The sequence below is a fragment of the Phasianus colchicus genome, chromosome 7, assembly GCF_987193195.1.
Source record: "Phasianus colchicus chromosome 7, bPhaCol1.hap1.1, whole genome shotgun sequence".
Taxonomy (NCBI): domain Eukaryota; kingdom Metazoa; phylum Chordata; class Aves; order Galliformes; family Phasianidae; genus Phasianus; species Phasianus colchicus.
The window spans coordinates 12,598,326-12,616,260 of NC_143442.1; the positions used below are offsets into that span (position 1 = coordinate 12,598,326).

At 37.8% G+C, this 17,935-nt stretch overlaps 1 protein-coding gene across 2 annotated transcripts in view; it reads left to right on the top strand.

Annotated features, from left to right (window-relative positions):
- CNTNAP5 (contactin associated protein family member 5) overlaps positions 1–17,935 on the top strand; it is a 253,462-nt gene that overhangs the window by 95,350 nt on the left and 140,177 nt on the right. For both annotated transcript variants that reach the window (XM_090143720.1, XM_090143721.1), the window contains exon 5: positions 14,767–14,914. In XM_090143720.1, the coding sequence (XP_089999846.1) occupies positions 14,767–14,914 (148 nt within the window). The remainder of the gene's footprint in view (positions 1–14,766; positions 14,915–17,935) is intronic.

Sequence of the window (17,935 nt, forward strand, 5' to 3'; positions counted from 1 at the left end):
TGCAACTTCCAAAGCAGGGGAGTATTTAAAAATATGCACTCACTTGGATTTTTTTTTTTTAATTCAAATAAGTAGGTTGTGATTTAAGATAGAGGATTAATTTTTGCATCCTACTATAGACCCGGGGCAATTTTCTTTGTGGTTCAGCAACCACTTATGACAAGAGGGATGGGAATTGTCTACAGTTAAGCTTTTGTTTTCTGCATGGACTTGGGAACATTTTGTTCAGAAGGATCATACTTTGAAATTCCTGGTAGAATGCAGTCTGACTTCTGGCTGGTGTTTCTGTATTTGCACAAAATGCTTATCATTATGCAATGTCATTTGGGGAAAATAGTTAAACAGCTAGGAATATGGCATCTTTTTTTGGTTTTTTTCCAACATCAGTGTTTCCTTATTTCAATTTTTTCTTGTTTAATTTGTTTCCTTCATCAAATATTTAAAACTAACTAGCAGAAGCAAACTGGAAAAAAAAAAAAAAACAGCTTGAAAGACTAAAAATCAAACAAACCTTCTAGTTTATATAATTTAATTGAATATACTCTTCCAACGATGCATTGAGGACACGTGTTATTACAAACATAAATCATTTTGTAGTGTTGCATTATTAATTGCTTCTGGGACCAGATGATTTTTCTGTCATATTAGAAGGAAGGACAGACAGGTTATCAGTTATCCTAATTGTTATACCTCTTTCAACATTAGGGAATTTGGGATTGGATAAGCTTGCAGAAAGAAAAGGGAAAGATGTGCTTTTTTACACATTCTACTGTAGGCCACACTTCTGGGTAAGGGTTTGCCCTGGAACTTGAGGATTGAAAATATTAGATTATTGTTCCTTTCAGGCAAATTGCTGCTCACTGTATCCCAGGAGAGGTGGTTTTGGCAATGTAAAGTCTAAAGGACTCTCCTCTGAGAATGAGAGGTGCAAGCATTGTTTGATATCTTAATAAAATCTTTATTTACTATTATTAGTACGGTAGTGAATATATTGGAGGAATTCCTTGAATGCTGTTTTGCTTTGCTAATTCAAATATCTGTAGATTTAACTAAAATGCCAGGTAAAATTATCACAGAAAAAAAAATGCATAAAATGCATAAAGCACCATAAAATGTTGGAGGATGGAATTAGGTGATTTAAGGCAGCTTTGATCCATCAACCTGAGTGGAAAGAGAAGCAAGTACCTCAAGCATCACAGTTAGCTGGTAGGAGTATCTAGTGATGTCCTGTTTTTATAATAGAAACTGCATATTACGCTTGGAGAAAGTGGTGATGGTCAGCCAGTTATTTAATTAAAACTCCTTGATTTTGAAGCCTCCTTCACAGTTTTCTTTCCAAGAGATTTATTCCAGTTATTTCAAAAGTCCTAAATTTCAGAATTTCATTTTAAATGCCCTGGAGACTGTCTCTGTGATAGTTGTGTATGCATTGCCTGGGAATTAAAAATAGACCATTTATAACTAATTGGATGGTGGAATGCTGGAGATTTCTCACATCACTCTGATAGCATATTTAAGATTTTACTTATGTCTAAATAATGCCATCTGGATTTGTTTATATCACTGTTAGCCTGTTGCAGGAGTCCAAGTAGCTATTTGAAAACCAGCATAGAATCAAACTAGCGAGGAGACAGTAGGCCATGCAACATCCCCTTCCAGTTTCTTGAACTGACAGAATTTTTTGTTTATGTGCGCACTGGATGCGTGGGTGCTATAATGAGTCAAAGCTGTAGAAATGAAGACAATGCTATAAAATAATAATACAGAGTAGAGTTGTAGTCATCATTTAGATTAGAATAGACCTTTAACATTAAGTCCAAGAATCACCTTATACTACCAAGTCCAGTAATAACCACGTCCCTCAGCTCCACATCCACACATCTCTTGAATGTCTCCAGGGATGGTGACTCCGCCAGTTCCCTGGGCAGCCTATTCCAATACCAAATCATAAGAATTAGAAGGCCAAAACCCAGTTTTCAACGTTTTTATTGTCTTGCCTTTTTTCTTTGATTTTTTTCACCTCTGAATCACATTGACTTACATGGGCATAAATTTAATTTTTTTTCCTTATACATTTTATTTCATTTACCAGTATAATAGAGAGTGCAATGGATGTCAGCAGGAAGTCAGACAAAATAAGAAAACTGACTCTGCAAATTGCTTGTAAAAGATTCAGGTGAGGGGGAAGAGGAAGCATTCTAAAACACTATATTGGTTTTTGGTTTGTTTTTTTTTTTTTTGAAGAGAAGGAAAGGAAGAAACAAACAATGCAACAGCTGAAGATGCTCAAATAAGTTTTTGTTCAGCACGATCAGATTTAGCCTTGAGTGTTTTCTGATAAGGAAGTGCATACTTTGCGATATTTGATCAAATTGTGGTTAAAAGTAACACCAGAGGTGACCTTACAAATAAACCATAAGGGTACACAGAAATGAAAAAAAAAAAAGTTAATCCATTTAAAATGTTCAGTTTTGTTTTTCCTTAGTAGCTATCAGTTGTGCTTTGGTAACACTTAAGAGTGCCCCATCTGCACAACAGAAGAGTAAAGTCAGCGTGAATGTGTCTTTATTATAAAACTGAGGAAAAGAAAACTGAAAAAGGATTATCAACAAAGCATCCTGATGTGCAAGGAGGAGAAATTTGTAGATCTGTTGACCATCACAGCTCTGTAGCAGAATTGTGTCCTGAGAGAGGATGTTAGTCAGGCCTGGCTGTCTGCCCTGTCCGTTTGTTGGGATCACAGAAGTGTTGGAGCTTTTCTGAGTTCTGCTCTTTGCAGAGGAGTGAGTGGCTGGTACTGTCAGAACTGAACAGTGTTTCTTCGCTGCACCTCTCTCCATCTGTTTGTATTTGGTACTGAAAATATCATTTGGACTATGAACCTTGGAGAATATCAGCATGTGTGCAGCAAATCCCTCAGAGCTGCTGAACATTCTACTTATCTGTGGCTGCTATAAAGCCTTTTGACTTGGAGGTAGAGGGGAACATAAATATGGGGTCATTGTTGCTGGGATGCAGCTGGGCTTGTCTTGCCATGTCCAATCCATGGCAAACAGTGCCATAAATTAGATGTATTAAAGGGGCTGCATTTTGTAGCTTGGTAGGACTTGGAAACATCAATTGAGTCAATAGCAACTGCTGGCAAACAAAATTTATCCACTTGTAAATTGGGCAATATGTAGGGTGCCTGTAGATTCCTGCCTAGCACACCAAAATGTGGAGATTATTGGTCTTATAACTCCCATTCTACTACTCCTTGGGGAAGCATAATAAGACTCTAAGAACAAGTCAAAACTTAAGATTTTTTTTTTTGTAAAAGCCATAAAAATATTCGAATAATGTATTTCTGCTTGAATCTCTTCCTCTGATTGAATTTGAGGCAGAAATATCCCTTTGAAATAATGAATATATTCAGGGAAATTAGGCACTGTTAAAAGGAGCTGTTTTCTTCAGCGGCTTTGAATATTCATGGAGCTACTAAAGCCTCATAAACATAGTATAAGTTGTGAAGATGGTCAGCTATGCAGGAATGGAAGGAAGCTAATAGACTTATGGTGAAAATTGTATTTGGTTTTCAATAACTTTTCAGTTATAATTCCAGGTTCTGACTAGTCAGTTTATGGAGGAATTTTCCCTTTGAAAAACTACATGTGTCAGTAGCATTTCTTTTTCCAAGGGAAAAGAACACTTTAACTTTTTTTTTAATAAAATTTTTTTTAAAATAAAATTCATTTTTTATTGTTTTTTTTTCCAGAATTGTTTTGTTCAGTATAGTTGTTGGAAAATAAGCCAATGAATATACATTCTGGAAATAAAAACAACTTTTCATTGGAGCCCAAAATTTCCTGTGAGATATCACCAATTCCAAATAAGAAATTTTCTTAAATATCTGAGGGAAAAGGAGTAGAGTAGAGGTTGTTGAGCTCTTTTGCTTGTCAGTAAATACCCCCAAGGCACTGAATAATTATGAATCTCTATATAACCACCTGTATCTAAACACTTTATTAGTTTTTTTCATTTCTATAATCTTTTTTTCTGTGTTGATCTCTTCACCAATTCTCTAAAATTCAGCAGTAGGTTTGACACTTAATGTAGACAAACTTAACAGTATAATGAAAAAAGACTGTCAGAAATATGAACAAAACCAAAGGTGCCCGGTCCGCAAGTTGTCTGAAAATGTTAGTTGTTTAGTTTTAAAGTGCTAATAAATGTGGATAATATTTCCCCAATCTCCTATCATGTCTTTATCTCATTTCTTACTTTTTTAAAGCCCAGTGTTGTATCATACTTCAGACATAATTTCTTCAGACTGAGAAGTCTTGTTTTGTTCAAAGACATTTCATACTACTGATGCCATTGCAAACCTTGTTGCTGTTTCTTTTTTTTTTTTTCCCCAATTTTAGAATGTCTTTTTTCTTCTTTTTTTAGATAGAGGGATGAAAACTTCAACATTTCCAATTTACAATCACGTAGTTGTTCAGTATATGTGAAGAGATATTGATACTTTCTGGTTTGTTTTCTCTATTTTTTTCTATCTATTCCTAATAAAGTCATTGGGTTCTTTGCCACATTTGAATCTTTTTGAAGATCTACATTGCACATCTCGCTATTAAATGTAAACCTTGGTTTCTCTAAGGTGATTCTCCTTGGTAAAAGGAAAAGAATGCAGCTCATTTTGAAGGGTTGTTGGCTGTCCAGTATAATGCACTCCAGTTTGCATATTCACAGGTAACTGTTGTATGCAAAATCCTCTAGTAGCAAGAAATAAATTCCAAATTCCTTCCCATACATTAAGCAACATAGTGACTGTGCTCACTTTGAAATATGTTTTCAATATGTCCTGAAATTTCCAATTCACCAAGCAGTTCCTCTCCTCTTTCCATTTACAAAAATAAAAGTTATAGAGCACTTTTTATTTATGGCCTATTCTGATCTTGGACCTGCCTAATGCATCATGACTTGATTTAATGCACTGCCATAACAACAGTTACAGGCTTTTTGCGTATGCTGGCAAAATTTACGCTTCAGAGTCAGAATGCCAGGCTACCTCCTCCTTAGATCACTAACATAAAGTTCCCTTTTATGTGCTACAGCTGAAAGAATGTCATGATCTTCAGATCCTACTGCTGAGGATTTTTGGTGTGGTTTGCCTAATAAAATGTGCGGTTGAAACTTAATGAGCAAAAGTATTTGAAAGATATTGTATATATGCCCACAGAAATATTGCAAAAGCTCATCTTATTCTATTTCAGGAGGAAGTGAAGTGGTTTCTTTAAGTTGCTTTAGTGTCCTAGAGATTAATTTAATGTGTTCGGTGATGGACCCCAATGTGAAACTAGAATAATAAGTCTCAAATGTAGGATTCTACAGGCATTACATTAATGGCTTTCTAGGAGGAAGCTATGTCAATTAGATTTAATCCTCTTGTGGTAAGGAAGTAGCCTGTATAACTCACCTTGCCAAAGCTACCGTCAATGTACGTGAAAATGGTTTTGCTACTGTGAAGGATGCTGTAATGATTTATTCCAATGCAGGCTGCAACTCATGATCTACTGACACAGCAGAATTTACAGTTTAGTGAAGCTTAGTTAAAAAGTCTAGAGAAATACATGTGCAAAAGTCTGTTTTTTTCCTAATTTGCAGCTACATTGTGCTTTTTCAAGTAGAGCATAACAAGCATTAGAAATGGTTGCTGTTGTTAATATTATTATTAACCTTACATTTGTTTACTTTGTTTATGATGATGGCAGTCCTGAGAGGAGATCATGAGTAACAGCACAGTGAGGGCAATTAAAGTGCCCTCTTGAGACTTTAACTCTTGTTATCTTGGCTGAGATATGAATTTTTTCCTATTCAAATGAAAAAGCAGAAGGCAGCGTATGCCTGAAATATAAGTATTCGCGTGCACTTCAATGCATTTTACAGTACTGGAGAAAAGGAAGGCTACCTATTTGTCCTTTTCCACAGGATATTACTTTACTGATCCAAATGAAACTGCCATCTAACTCTGTAACAGAGCGTAATGTAAGATAATGAAGCACAATATTCATCTGAGGTCAGTGTTGCATGCAATAACTAACACCTCTCTGGTGTCATCTTGTTGGATCTGTCTGGCAAATTACAACCAGAGAAATACTGCGTATCTATTTCACTTTGTTGAAACTAATACAGAGAAGGTTCCCAGAGTTCCCCAACATTGCTAGATATAAACATATTCATTGCGTTGTTAATCCTACTAATTTAATACAAACCATGAAGGTCTTCATGTGATTTATGCAAAAGAACAGCTGAAATCTGTGATTAACATTGGCAGTGGAAAGAGCAGTTTCAGTCTGTTGGCTAAGGTTAATCCAGTCAAGGTACTGGGGGGGAATATTTATCCTTTGCTGTGATATAGCTTAAAATGCTAACTATATGTTGGATTGCCTTTAAAATAAAGTGCAGGAGGCTGAGCAGAAACAGGAACTAGCTGCTGATTTTATCTTAGACTTGTAATTTAAGTGTTTAATTTTGCTGCTTCTTGCTTCCATTATTATTAATTTATGTAGTGGTGATGATAATAATAACAGCAATAATAGTTTCACCTCCAGTTGCTCTAAAGACAGAGATGATACTAAAAACTGAAGCTGGGGATCAATTCTCGATCACTGAAATGCACCTGTAGGTGAGATGCAGTATCACATTTCTTGACATAAAGTGCCTCAGTAGGCTAAGGAAATTGTGCTTAGTTCAACACTGAAAAAGGGCAGACTGCCCAGCTTCAAGTTGTATAAGGTATTTGGGCTATGTCTGCAGGAGTAAACAGAAATGTAAAGAAACAACATTGTAATCCCGAAGTCAATTGATTTAACTCAAAATGATCATTCCCAGCTGCCTGTTGGGAATGGTCTATGCCTGATTTACACCAACAAAAACTATACCGTGTCAGATGGAAACAGTTACATAGCATGGTTATTTATGGCCAAATACCTGGATCCCTTCCTTTCTCTGTTTTATTTACTAAGTTATTAAACAAACAAACAAGCAAAAAGCCCCAAAAACCAAAACACTGCCATAGGAGGAAAAAACTATTTAGTAAATAAAATGTATTTTGTTACCTAAACAGTGTGAGTAGTTCAACATGTATTTAAAATCATACCTATGAAGCTTTATGTTTTTAATGTCACCATCACTAAACAGATGTTTTCTGTTTTGATACAGACCTCTGGGGGAAAAAAAAGATAGGTTATGTCAATAGGTACTCTTTAAAGATTGTTTTAAAATATGAAGTATTTGCCATTTAAAAATCTATGGTTTTTTTATTAATAGTTTTAATTTTAGTTAATAGTTTTAATTCCAGTAATATATCTTAATTGGAAAAATCTGTGAGCAGTTCTGTTCATTCTTAGTACAAGGATAACAAACAGCATCCTTAATATAAGCATGATTTGTTCTGGGCGGTCATCAGAGACTAATGATATTGTTAACAGTATTTGCTTCTTTATTTGGAAAGTAACTAACCAGAGAGAAGGGTGCTCAGCATAATGGTGCAGATCGGAGGCAAATAGCCCTCCCACTTCTGCAGGATGAAGTAATATGTACTTCGTTGTATCTTCTTTTCCCAAGACCACTGTCATTTCCTCAGCTATTCTGTGATGGGAGGATAGTTTTGATAGATGTCCCTTATTTTTTCCCCATGTTCATCCCTAGTAGCAACTCAGACAACGTGCTGGGGATGTTGCTTTGGAGGTCCACGTCAAGAGCGAGTGTTTTAAAGAAAAAAAGAGAGGTGCTTTTAGGAAAGAAGAGGAGAAAATATAAGCAGAATGTAGGCTGTTCTTTATGAAGATATGACAGGCTTTAGTCTGGTGTTATGAGCCTTGTTTGTTGTTTAGACCATGGTGCGTTAGCAGGAAAGAGGGATGTCAAGTAGAAAGAGATGCTTGGGGATGAGTGGTGTGATAAATGGACACAACCACCCCTCCTGACTCCTGTTCTGGTCTTCAGCCTTTGGACCAGGCTGGCAGATGGTTCTCATGGGCTCAGCCTGAAACCTCAAACTAATGAAAAAAGCTTCTACTGACTTTGCAAAGTAGGCAAATTTGTACTTTTGTTTTAGAGACTGTGTTGGGTTTTCTGAAAGAAAAGTTGTCTCTTTAGGAAGAACATAGGTTTATATTGCGTATGCCAAATGTCTGCTTTGTAATTGATTGCAAAGACCTATAATGCAGGTCTCTAGGGTCAAGCAACCTTTTTTTGTTGTCCTTTGCTTTTCCTCGTGGTATGGACCCCTCTAATAGCAAAATAATTTTTTAGGCGGAAGGAGAGCAACACCCTGGGGCTAGGTCTTGTTATGAACTCCGTCCTGGAGAGCTGCTTTAACTCCCTTTCTAAATGAGTTTAGAACTTTTAGTGGCTCCCAGCCCAGACGCAGGGTGATTGAGACAACAGGAAAGCCATTTCAGTGCACATTTATCATGATTGATATAGGTATTAACAGCTTTGACTCAATGGGCAGGGCCTTTTCCCTTACATTAGTAAAGCAACATTTTTCACTGTTGAAATGCACAGTATGTAGAAAAGATTAAATATACAAATACATCTTGACTTCAAATATTATATTTTTACTTTCACATTCTTGTCTCTTTTTTCTTACATCTGTGTCTATGCTCTTAAGGGGCTGAGGTGTGAAAATTAAAGTTTTCAGTCTTGCCAAAACCAATGGTTGCTTTCATTGTGCAGTTGAAACCTAATGGAGTTCTTAATTTTAATTGCCATAAAAAGTCAAAATATCTACCAGAAAACTATCCAGGCCCTAGTTATTGCTAACAGGCACTGATGCAATATAATTGTTCTGTGAAAATAGTAGCATCACATTAAAATCAGCTGCTGAGTTTCCATATGGTGCATTGTGGCTTTTTTTTTTTTTTGTCCTTGTCATTGTATCCTTTTGTCTTTTTCCATGCATACAGGTAGAGATGAACAACTCTTACCATAACCTGGTTTCTGGTTCTGCAAAAAAAACTGAATTCCCATGCTCAGTAGTACCACATTTACATCACAGGAAACACTGATATGAGCAGAATTGAAATGCTGTTGCCTCTTGCAAAGATGAAAGCTGTCTGTGATGTAGAGCTTATTTCAGCATAGAATATGGAGAAAGTAAGGCAATGTTTTCTCCTTTTTCTCCTTCTTGCTTCAAATTTCCTTGGTTCTTACTTGAAAATTCATGTTTTCTTGTACAAGTATTAGAGGAAGTCTTGCAAGGAGTAGAATATAGAATGTTTTTTATCTCAGTGCTAACTCCTTCCAGGTTGTGATCTTTCCCATTCTAGAAAGAAACTTTAAAGTGGAGAATGGCATTGTTTTACATTAAGTGTTGCAGTTCTGGGATTTATGACAAGCTTGGCTGCTTTTTATCCCACTTTGGTTCCTTCAATAAGCTGCTGGATACCTTGGAGTAAGTGTGTTCCTGTCCTTATTTCTTTAGACAGGGGAGGAATCATACTGTGATTTCATGGGTGAGATTTGAAGGTGGAGTGCTCTTTTCTGTGCTTGTATTCTCTTTCAGTGAAGATTGAAATGTTGTAAATTGCCAACATCTGTGTTATGTGCCCTCTGCACATTTCTAATCTATTTTGTTGGGTTTCTTTTCCTCAGCTCTGTTCATCAGAGTGACTTTGGCAGAAATGAGAGTACTCGATGCATCCTAAAATTATCTTCCCTAGAAAGTAGTTAACCTCAAGTCTGCCTGATCACCATTCAGGGTTGATTGTGCCTATGTTGCTGTTGCATACGGATTTTGAATCCATCTCATTACCTGCCTAACAAAGTGGGAGAGCAAAATATATTCAGCAGAATCATTATGGAAGCCACCTTCCACAGGTCTGTAAATAAGTTGCTGTTTGGTGTACAGAGTTTATGTACAGGGACTGAAATAAAGACCAGAGTCTGATGCTATTTTTTGAATTGATTGGGCTTTCCTGAGCAGCAAATTTTCTTGCAGCAAAGTTCCACATGTCTGTCTTCATCTGGAAATAAGTCTAAGAGAGTTTCATCAAAGTGCAACCTAAAGTTGAGCACATCATATCCTTGACTGGTATGATCTGGTATAGATCTGAATATATCAAGTAGAGAAATAAATGTTTGCAAGGTTATTAAACAGCTGTTGCATTTCATCACAGTTGCGTGACATTTTCTTGAGGTGCCCATAAATAGCTTCTGAGATCTCTTCGAATGGAAATGTTGTATAAAAAAAAAATTCATTTGCTTTGCTTCTGTTTTTCCTGTGAGAGTTGCACATCTACATTCTAGGTATTACCAGTGATTTTTAAACTAGAACATCTTTTGAAATCTTCAGTTTTACTGGTTTTTTGTTTTTTTTTTTTTCCTCCATTCCTAATACAAAACTAAATTGGAATTCTCTTTTATTCCCCTTCAACATAACTCATGAAGCAAGCAATGGCCTGGCTAGACCCTGCTCCGAACCACAGCAGCTGTTACTATGTCACCTCTTCATTCAAGTGGGCCCTGCCTCTGCTGACTCATAAAAAACACTTAAAATATTACTGTGGTGCCACAGTCTGGGTCACAGTGGGGCACCATGCAGCCAGGAACCATAAAACAAGCTTGGTCCAAGGTGAAGCCCAGCTCATGGCAAGCTGTTAACCTTACAGCTGCTAGCACTAGGGAAAGTGCTACACAGTGCCTTCAGGAAGCTGGTAGCAATATTTGGTGCTAATGGAGTTTTTTGATTTGTAAGCCTTATATAATTCCAGAACCAGAATATCCCAGATAAATCCTCAGTCTGCTGAGTTTACAGGGCTTTTGAGAAACCACAGATTTCAGTGTTATGTTCCTTCCCAGAGCATCTGTGTCATTTGGGAAACTCCATATGAGTGCTTTGTTCTCTGTGCTAGCTTACCATTTTATTTCTGTGAATTAATCCCTGTCAGCAACAGGTTGTTATAGAGACTGTTTCTCGAGAAGTATTTCTGTCATTCTTACCGTTAAGTTTACTGTTAATCAATATTTGAACCACCAGGGCTAAGAAATCTGGTGCTGCATCCTTGTTTTATCTTCTTTAATGGATGGATCATTTCCCTGTCAGCTGTGGATCTGAGTTTTCAAGTAACTGTCTGAGGCAATTGGTGTTATTCAATCAATGGTCTCCAGCCCACAGGTGGTCCACAAAACATTGGAAGATTATCTGTAGAGCAATAGGAATTGAAAGTGAAAATCAAAGCGATCATGAAGGCATGCACAGCAATGCCCTGTGGTTAGCCACAAGCAGTGTTGCTGGCTGCATGCAAAACTATTGCAATGGTGCAGGTTGATGTGGATTTTTTTTTTTTTGCCCCAAGTTTCACTGAGAAGCCTGAGAAACACTACTATAAGGACATCTTGATTTTTTTTATGAAGGGTTTGTTTTTACCAGCTCAGCTTCAGTGTGAGAAGGGTAGTTATGGAGCTGAACAGCAGATTGGTTCTATGTTGGATCCTGATGTTTGCTACTTCCTTGAGGTGTTATGAAAGAAATATCTTGGCATGGATGCCTGTGAGCTAGGTCTATGGGGGAGGCACCTGGGCCTCCTTATAGACAGCAGGGTACAGATGTCACTGTGCTATTTCTGAAAGGAGGTTGTATTGAGGTGAGATTTTTGCCTCTTTTCCCAGGAAACCAGGATAGGACAAGAGGTAATGACATTAAGCTGTGCTGGCGCAGTTCAGGTTGAGTGTTTATTCTCAGCAAGGTTGGTTGGGCACTGGAACAGCTGCCCAGAAAGGTGAAGGCTGTCCCTGGAGGTATTCCAGAAATGTGGAGATGTGACACTGAGAGGTATGATTAGTGAGCATGGTGGAGATGAGTTAATTGTTGGTGATGGTCTTAGTGATCTTTTACAGCCTTAATGATTCTAAGATTTTGTACCTGGCACAAAAGTGAGATTCCTTTGATAACGTAAAGCGGTGCCTGGAGTGTGCTGCACACACCAGCTGTGAGCCACTGTGATGCTCTCATGAGTTGCATCTGATTGTCTGGTTTGTCTGAACTTTGGGGGGGATGTGGAAGTCATTACAGGTTTGTCCTGTTAGGAGGATGTCAAAAGTGCTCTTAATAGTAGGTTGGGGTAGTTGTGACCTGTGTGATTTGCCAGTGGTCGTGAGGGCCCACTGAACACCATTAAGCATGTGTGTGTGTCAGCAGGCTGCATTCCCACCAGCTTCACAAGCAGAAATGTGTGCACTGTTCAGAGCACAGCCATGTGCACAGCAACAAATCTACCTAGCTAGTTACTTAAATATTTCTAGAGGTGTGGTGCTTTTCAGCACAGTCTCCCAGAATGTTTCTTTTTCATATAAATCAGAAAATGACTACCTTGTGGCCTATGATGCAATGTGCTCTACTGATAGCTCTGTGCGTTAGAGTATTACGAGAAAAAAAGAAATCACAGACTCTGAAATTGTTTCATAGTATTGCTGTACTGAGATGTACTTTTTCTTTTGTCTCTTAATTTTCACCTCTCACTTACTTTCTAGTTATTACATTTTCAGCTTTTTTTCCCACAACTGGTAAGACTCAAAGATTTTTGCTTCAACTTTTTTTGTGTTTTTCCATTCTCCTTTTTCTTCCTATGAAAGATGAAATTTTTACATAATAACAGGATTTCGGGTGATGAGCTTTCTAAATGTACTAACACTCCCCTTCGGCCACCTTGTATATCCACGAGTGTCTTAATAAAAATGTGAGTGCTGCCACAGCTCCGACTCTGAGGCTTATTTTCTGTTGACAGTTTCATTACTGAGAAGAACAAGATCATTTCACTTGAAATATACAGGAAAAAAAAACCCTCTGAAATTATCTCTGCTGGAATTTGAATTGGACTCCCATACAGAAAGCAGAAAGCCCTAAACATCTTAAAGTGCTACTTGTGGCACTCCTCAAAATGTATCTGATGGTTGCTAAACTGTCATTTGTGGCTAACATTGAATTAAGTATCCCCATCCAGAAGGTTTTAATTATACATTGATTGTTCCGAAAGTAATGCCTCTTATTTTTTGCGTGGAAACTACAAAAATATGAAGTTCACAATAATACAGTTTGAAATAACAAATTCTCACTATTCTTCAACATAGTCACCACCCATTAGCTATATGGTTTCACCAGTGATGAACAAGAGACTGCATTTCATGGTGTGACAGCTGTGCATAGCTGTCTGGAATATGGCTTGTCTTTCATGTCACTGTTGCCTCTGCTGAATACATCACCCACTGCTTCACTGTGCTGCATCCATTGTTTGGTCTCCATAAATGTTTAATGAGTGTTGATGAATGTCAGTGGGAACCATTTTTTTCATGTGGAGGAATTCAGTGACCTCCCTTTGCTTCACAAGCACTTTCATGTCAGACCCCATTTTGTCAGACTGCCCCTCTGTTGCAATCTGTCACACAGCAACAAAATGTAACTGACTATTGGTGGGAAGGTTCAACCTCTACTGCCATACCTCCAACATCCACCTCTGATGTTGTGGGCCAACATAATAAAATAGGAGGCATTACTTTTGGGGCAACCCTCATATAATATGGCTGAATATGAAAGAGATTTATCAACCATCAGCAACCAACAACAATCTAATCCTTGTCAAAAACAAGATCTGGTGCATAGAAAGAATAAGAGATAGGAAATGACTTGGGAGACAATTGAGATTAGGTAGCAGAATTATGTACCCTTTTCAGCCTCATAAGCTCCTAATAAAAATAATTTTACAAATCACATGTTCCTCTTCCCTTAAAGTACCTGGTGTTGTGGTGATGATTTCACTAGGATTGTTGATCTTCAAAGGCAAGCAATGCCAGCAATGAAAGGCACTTGCTAAGCATGTTTTAGCAATGGAGATGTATGCTATCTTTTGCAATCATGACTGGAAAAAGAAGCTTAGTAAAAGAGATTTTTCTTATTTCAGAATTTCTAAGATGAAATGAAAAGAGCATGATCAAGTTTCAAAGCATTCTGCCTTATAAATGTTCAAGAATATTATTTGTTGAATGTAGATCTAATGAAACAATTGCTTACTGGGTTTAGTAAAACAAAAACACCTTAAAATAGAAGTTTTATTCCATTTCTGATAACATTTGTGGAAAAAAGTGAATATTTGTATTTGAGTAAAAATTTAAATGGAAAGTTTCCTTTTGTTAAGTGTTAATTCTGAATTGCAGTTGCAGGCAATTAATCAAACAGGCAAGAAAAAAATTATTACCATTTGCAAGCTTAAATTTTCTTGAGTGCAAACTGTCAAAACTGTCAAGTGTCCTGACAGGCTTTCATCTCTTCCTGAGTTTGCAGTGGTGTTCATCTTTCCTATTCTTGCCAGCCTGACCAACCACAATGTCTCATGGCCACCTCTTTCTGCTAACCTGAATATACCAGCACTAAGATGAGCTCTGTCCCTCACTGTACTGAAGGGACTGTGAGTTATGTTAGAGGCTGGTGGAACATTGTGAACAGTATCCTGAGCTTGGGAAGACAGTGCAACATCTTCCATAATGTCCGTTTCCACAACTTGCTTTCACAACACCTGTATGTGTCCCCCCAAATCCTGCTGAGGCACTTTGTGTGCTCTCATGTCCTTCTTTATTGTCTGCAAAAGATGCACAGAACTTAGAAGAAAACTCAGCAATGAATTTAAATAATTCTAAGCAATTTTTTTGGAATAAAAATTACAAAGTTGTTCATGTCCTTAATTTCAAATTCAATGTTAAATGTTTCACCAAGGCTCTCTGTCTTTCCAGGTTTTCACAGGGAACAGCAATGCTGACAGTGTGGTTCACCACAAACTCCTGCACTCCATGAAAGCTCGCTTCTTGCGCTTCATCCCTCTGAAGTGGAATGTTGGTGGTCATATAGGGCTGAGAGTGGAGGTCTTCGGCTGTTCTTATAGTAAGTGGCTAAGTCTTCTCTCACATTTTCTTAAGAAGCTTTTGTTGGTGGTGTCAGTACTTCAGTAGGAATCCCGCAAGGAATGAGTTAAAATGTAATATGAATCATGTAACTGTCTTTTTTTTTTTTTTCTTCAGCAGTAATGCTTGTCTTTCTGTATGGGGATGTACTCCCATCTTGCTCTGGTAAAGCTTTGTCCGAGATGAGCAAAGCTGTGTGATGCTATGAAACCTCATGCCTCACCTCCTGCTTCTGTGGAGGTTTGTGTAGGGTTTTATTTAGGCATGTTGCTGCCATCTCCTTAAGGATATTTTTTGTATGTAATGATTTATTTATATTTTTTTAAGGCAAGTTATCTAATTGTTGAAGAAAGTGCTGAGCTTGTGTAGCTAGTGTTTCTTTTTTAGACTGATGACTTTATAACTCTAGAGACAAGAGAACATATCTGCTGCTTTACAGTTTTTGCATGGTATTCTTCTTCAAGACACAATGATGACCTTCTAAGACACCATCTGCAGCACGTTGTCATGGAAGCAGTTTATGAACACTGTTACTTCCAGGCATTTCAACCACATAATTATCTCTGGGTGGTGCAAATGTATGATGTATGACCTGTTAGTGTATGAAAGTAAAGAAAAAGGCCCAGTGTTGCTCTCAGGTGCAAATGCAGACAAGTCCCCAAGTGAGGAAACACAAGTCCAGTATTTGTTCCTCAGGTGGTTGTGAGTTTATTTCTGTTGTGGTCAGATATGACTCTGTAATGCACAGAGACTTCTGGAGACAGTCCCTGTTTGACTGGGAAGCTCAGAGGATTAAGAGCCATTTGGCCAGTAAATTTGATGTGATGTGGAACAGCTTACCATTATGTGACACTACTGTAATTCTACCTCTGCCCATTTAAGTTTAGTCCTCATCTGCTGTTCATATGTCCAAAAAAGGAGTTGTAAGATAAAGAGGGAAAGCTGTCTGGGAGACTTTTTGAATTTGTCTCAGCAGGCTGAAGAGCAGAGTGTGTCTTAAAAGTTTTGGTTGACATGGTCTCCTTGAACAGGGCATACACTCAGATCTTAAAACCAATGCCCATGGTTTCACCTTAAGGTCCTTGTTATCTGTGTGTAGATCCAAAAGCCTCATTCAGCTTTTTTTAGATGCTGTCTCTCCACCTACTTTGATACTTAGACATTATAAACTATTCATTACATAGTGACCTGCAATGTCCTGTTCTACACAGACTGCTGCTTACATAAGATACCTTTTTCCAGCCACACCAGTGAACCTGGAAACTGAAACTTACATATAAATCAAAACTAACTGCCCTTGATATCATCATTCCAAAACAACTATCTTATCTGTTTTAGAGAAGCTTTTTTCCATTATTATGACCAAATCTCTGCCATGAAGAGTGTAGTTCAAACAGTCTTGCAGCAGGTGAGACTGGAACTGAAACTTGAAATTTTTTTGGCTGAAAGCATTTTGTGTTGCTCCATGTGAAATGCTATATGGGCACTACATCCATGTCAGACTGTGGTTGCATCTTCTATGATACGAAGAAAACTTCAGAGTGACTTGCTGGCTGAGTTTCTTTATGCTGATATCATCTAAGTCTTCATCTTCATCCTGTACCCTGCGGTTAACAGGGAATAAAAATGGTTGTGGAGAATTAAGGTATGAGGTTGAAGTGAAGCAGAAAAGAAATAAAGGGATTCATAAAAGTTTTACAGGGTGTTGAAATATTCATTCCACTTATATAAATGTGCCATTCAGATTTCTATTTGGCAAATTTTGTGTGCCAAGCAATTTCTGTCTACAAGTTTTGTTTATATAGCTTCACGGTCTTGCCTACTCCTAAAGCCAGGCACTCCAGCACCGTACAAAGATGTATGATCATTTATAAAATGTCATCTTTACTCTTAAACTGATGGGATCTGAAAGCAGATCTTGAGCTGGTGAACACCGACAAGTGCGTTTTGTATTGCTTGACAGCATACAGGCTCCACTGTGTTCAGTTCTGGGACAGGAAATGCAGCAATAACTGGGAAGAAAAAAAAAATGACAAAAAAACACTAGACACAGTGTGGTCACAAACCAGGAAGAAAGTAGAGCTTAAGGGAGAATGAATGGACCAAATGTACAGCGTGTCTAAGAGATGATCCTTTATGCAGGTGTCTGTATATGAAAGAAGGGATGTGAGGCTGGGAGTAGGAACAGCATTATTGTCACCTTCAAGTATCAAAACCTTAAACTGATATAAGTTCATTGATAAGAATCTAAATCCTATTGATGCCCATTCCTCTCTACACTGTTGGAATGCTTTTAAGGCTTCAATACGTAAACAAACACAGCGTATTTGCTATTAAGTCCACCAAGGTTGAAAAAAATATTTTCAGTGGCATGTTTGCTTTGGATCCAGTTGTGAAGCATAAGAAAAACAGAAAACGTGCAGGAAGAACACAGATGAGCCAGATCGTGCACAAATATTCACGTGCAACCACTGAGTTGCACTGGTAGCAAGTTAAAATTCAGATGGTGCTGGACCTTTGGCTGTCTATTCCACCTTTCAAGCAACTTCTGCCCCTAGTGTATGGTACCTGGTCTGAAAACGGTGTTGCATTATATTGATATTCTGGGCAGAATATTGAAAAAGCAATGATTTGCAGGCAAGATGGAGGTCCTTTTTGTGCAAGTAGCAGCATTCTTTGAATGACTTAAAGAAAAGTTTGAGGATACTGACAGCTTAGGCCATCTGAATTTAATGAGCTTCTGCACATCTGTTAAAAATCTTGGGACTAATGCCAAATATGCAGCTGAGCACCTCAGTAGTACACCAAGGAGTGCAAAATAGCCTGTAGCCCTTTGTATGGTCTCCAATCACATCAGCTCCTTTTTAACCTTGTATATTTGAGTGTAAGATGGCAGCTGCAGGAAGATTTTGTGGTTTTGCTGCTGCTTAAGCATTTTTATGATGGCAGATTCTCAGTAAATGTGACACCCTTGAGCCTGTGCAAGGCTCTGACCTCTCAT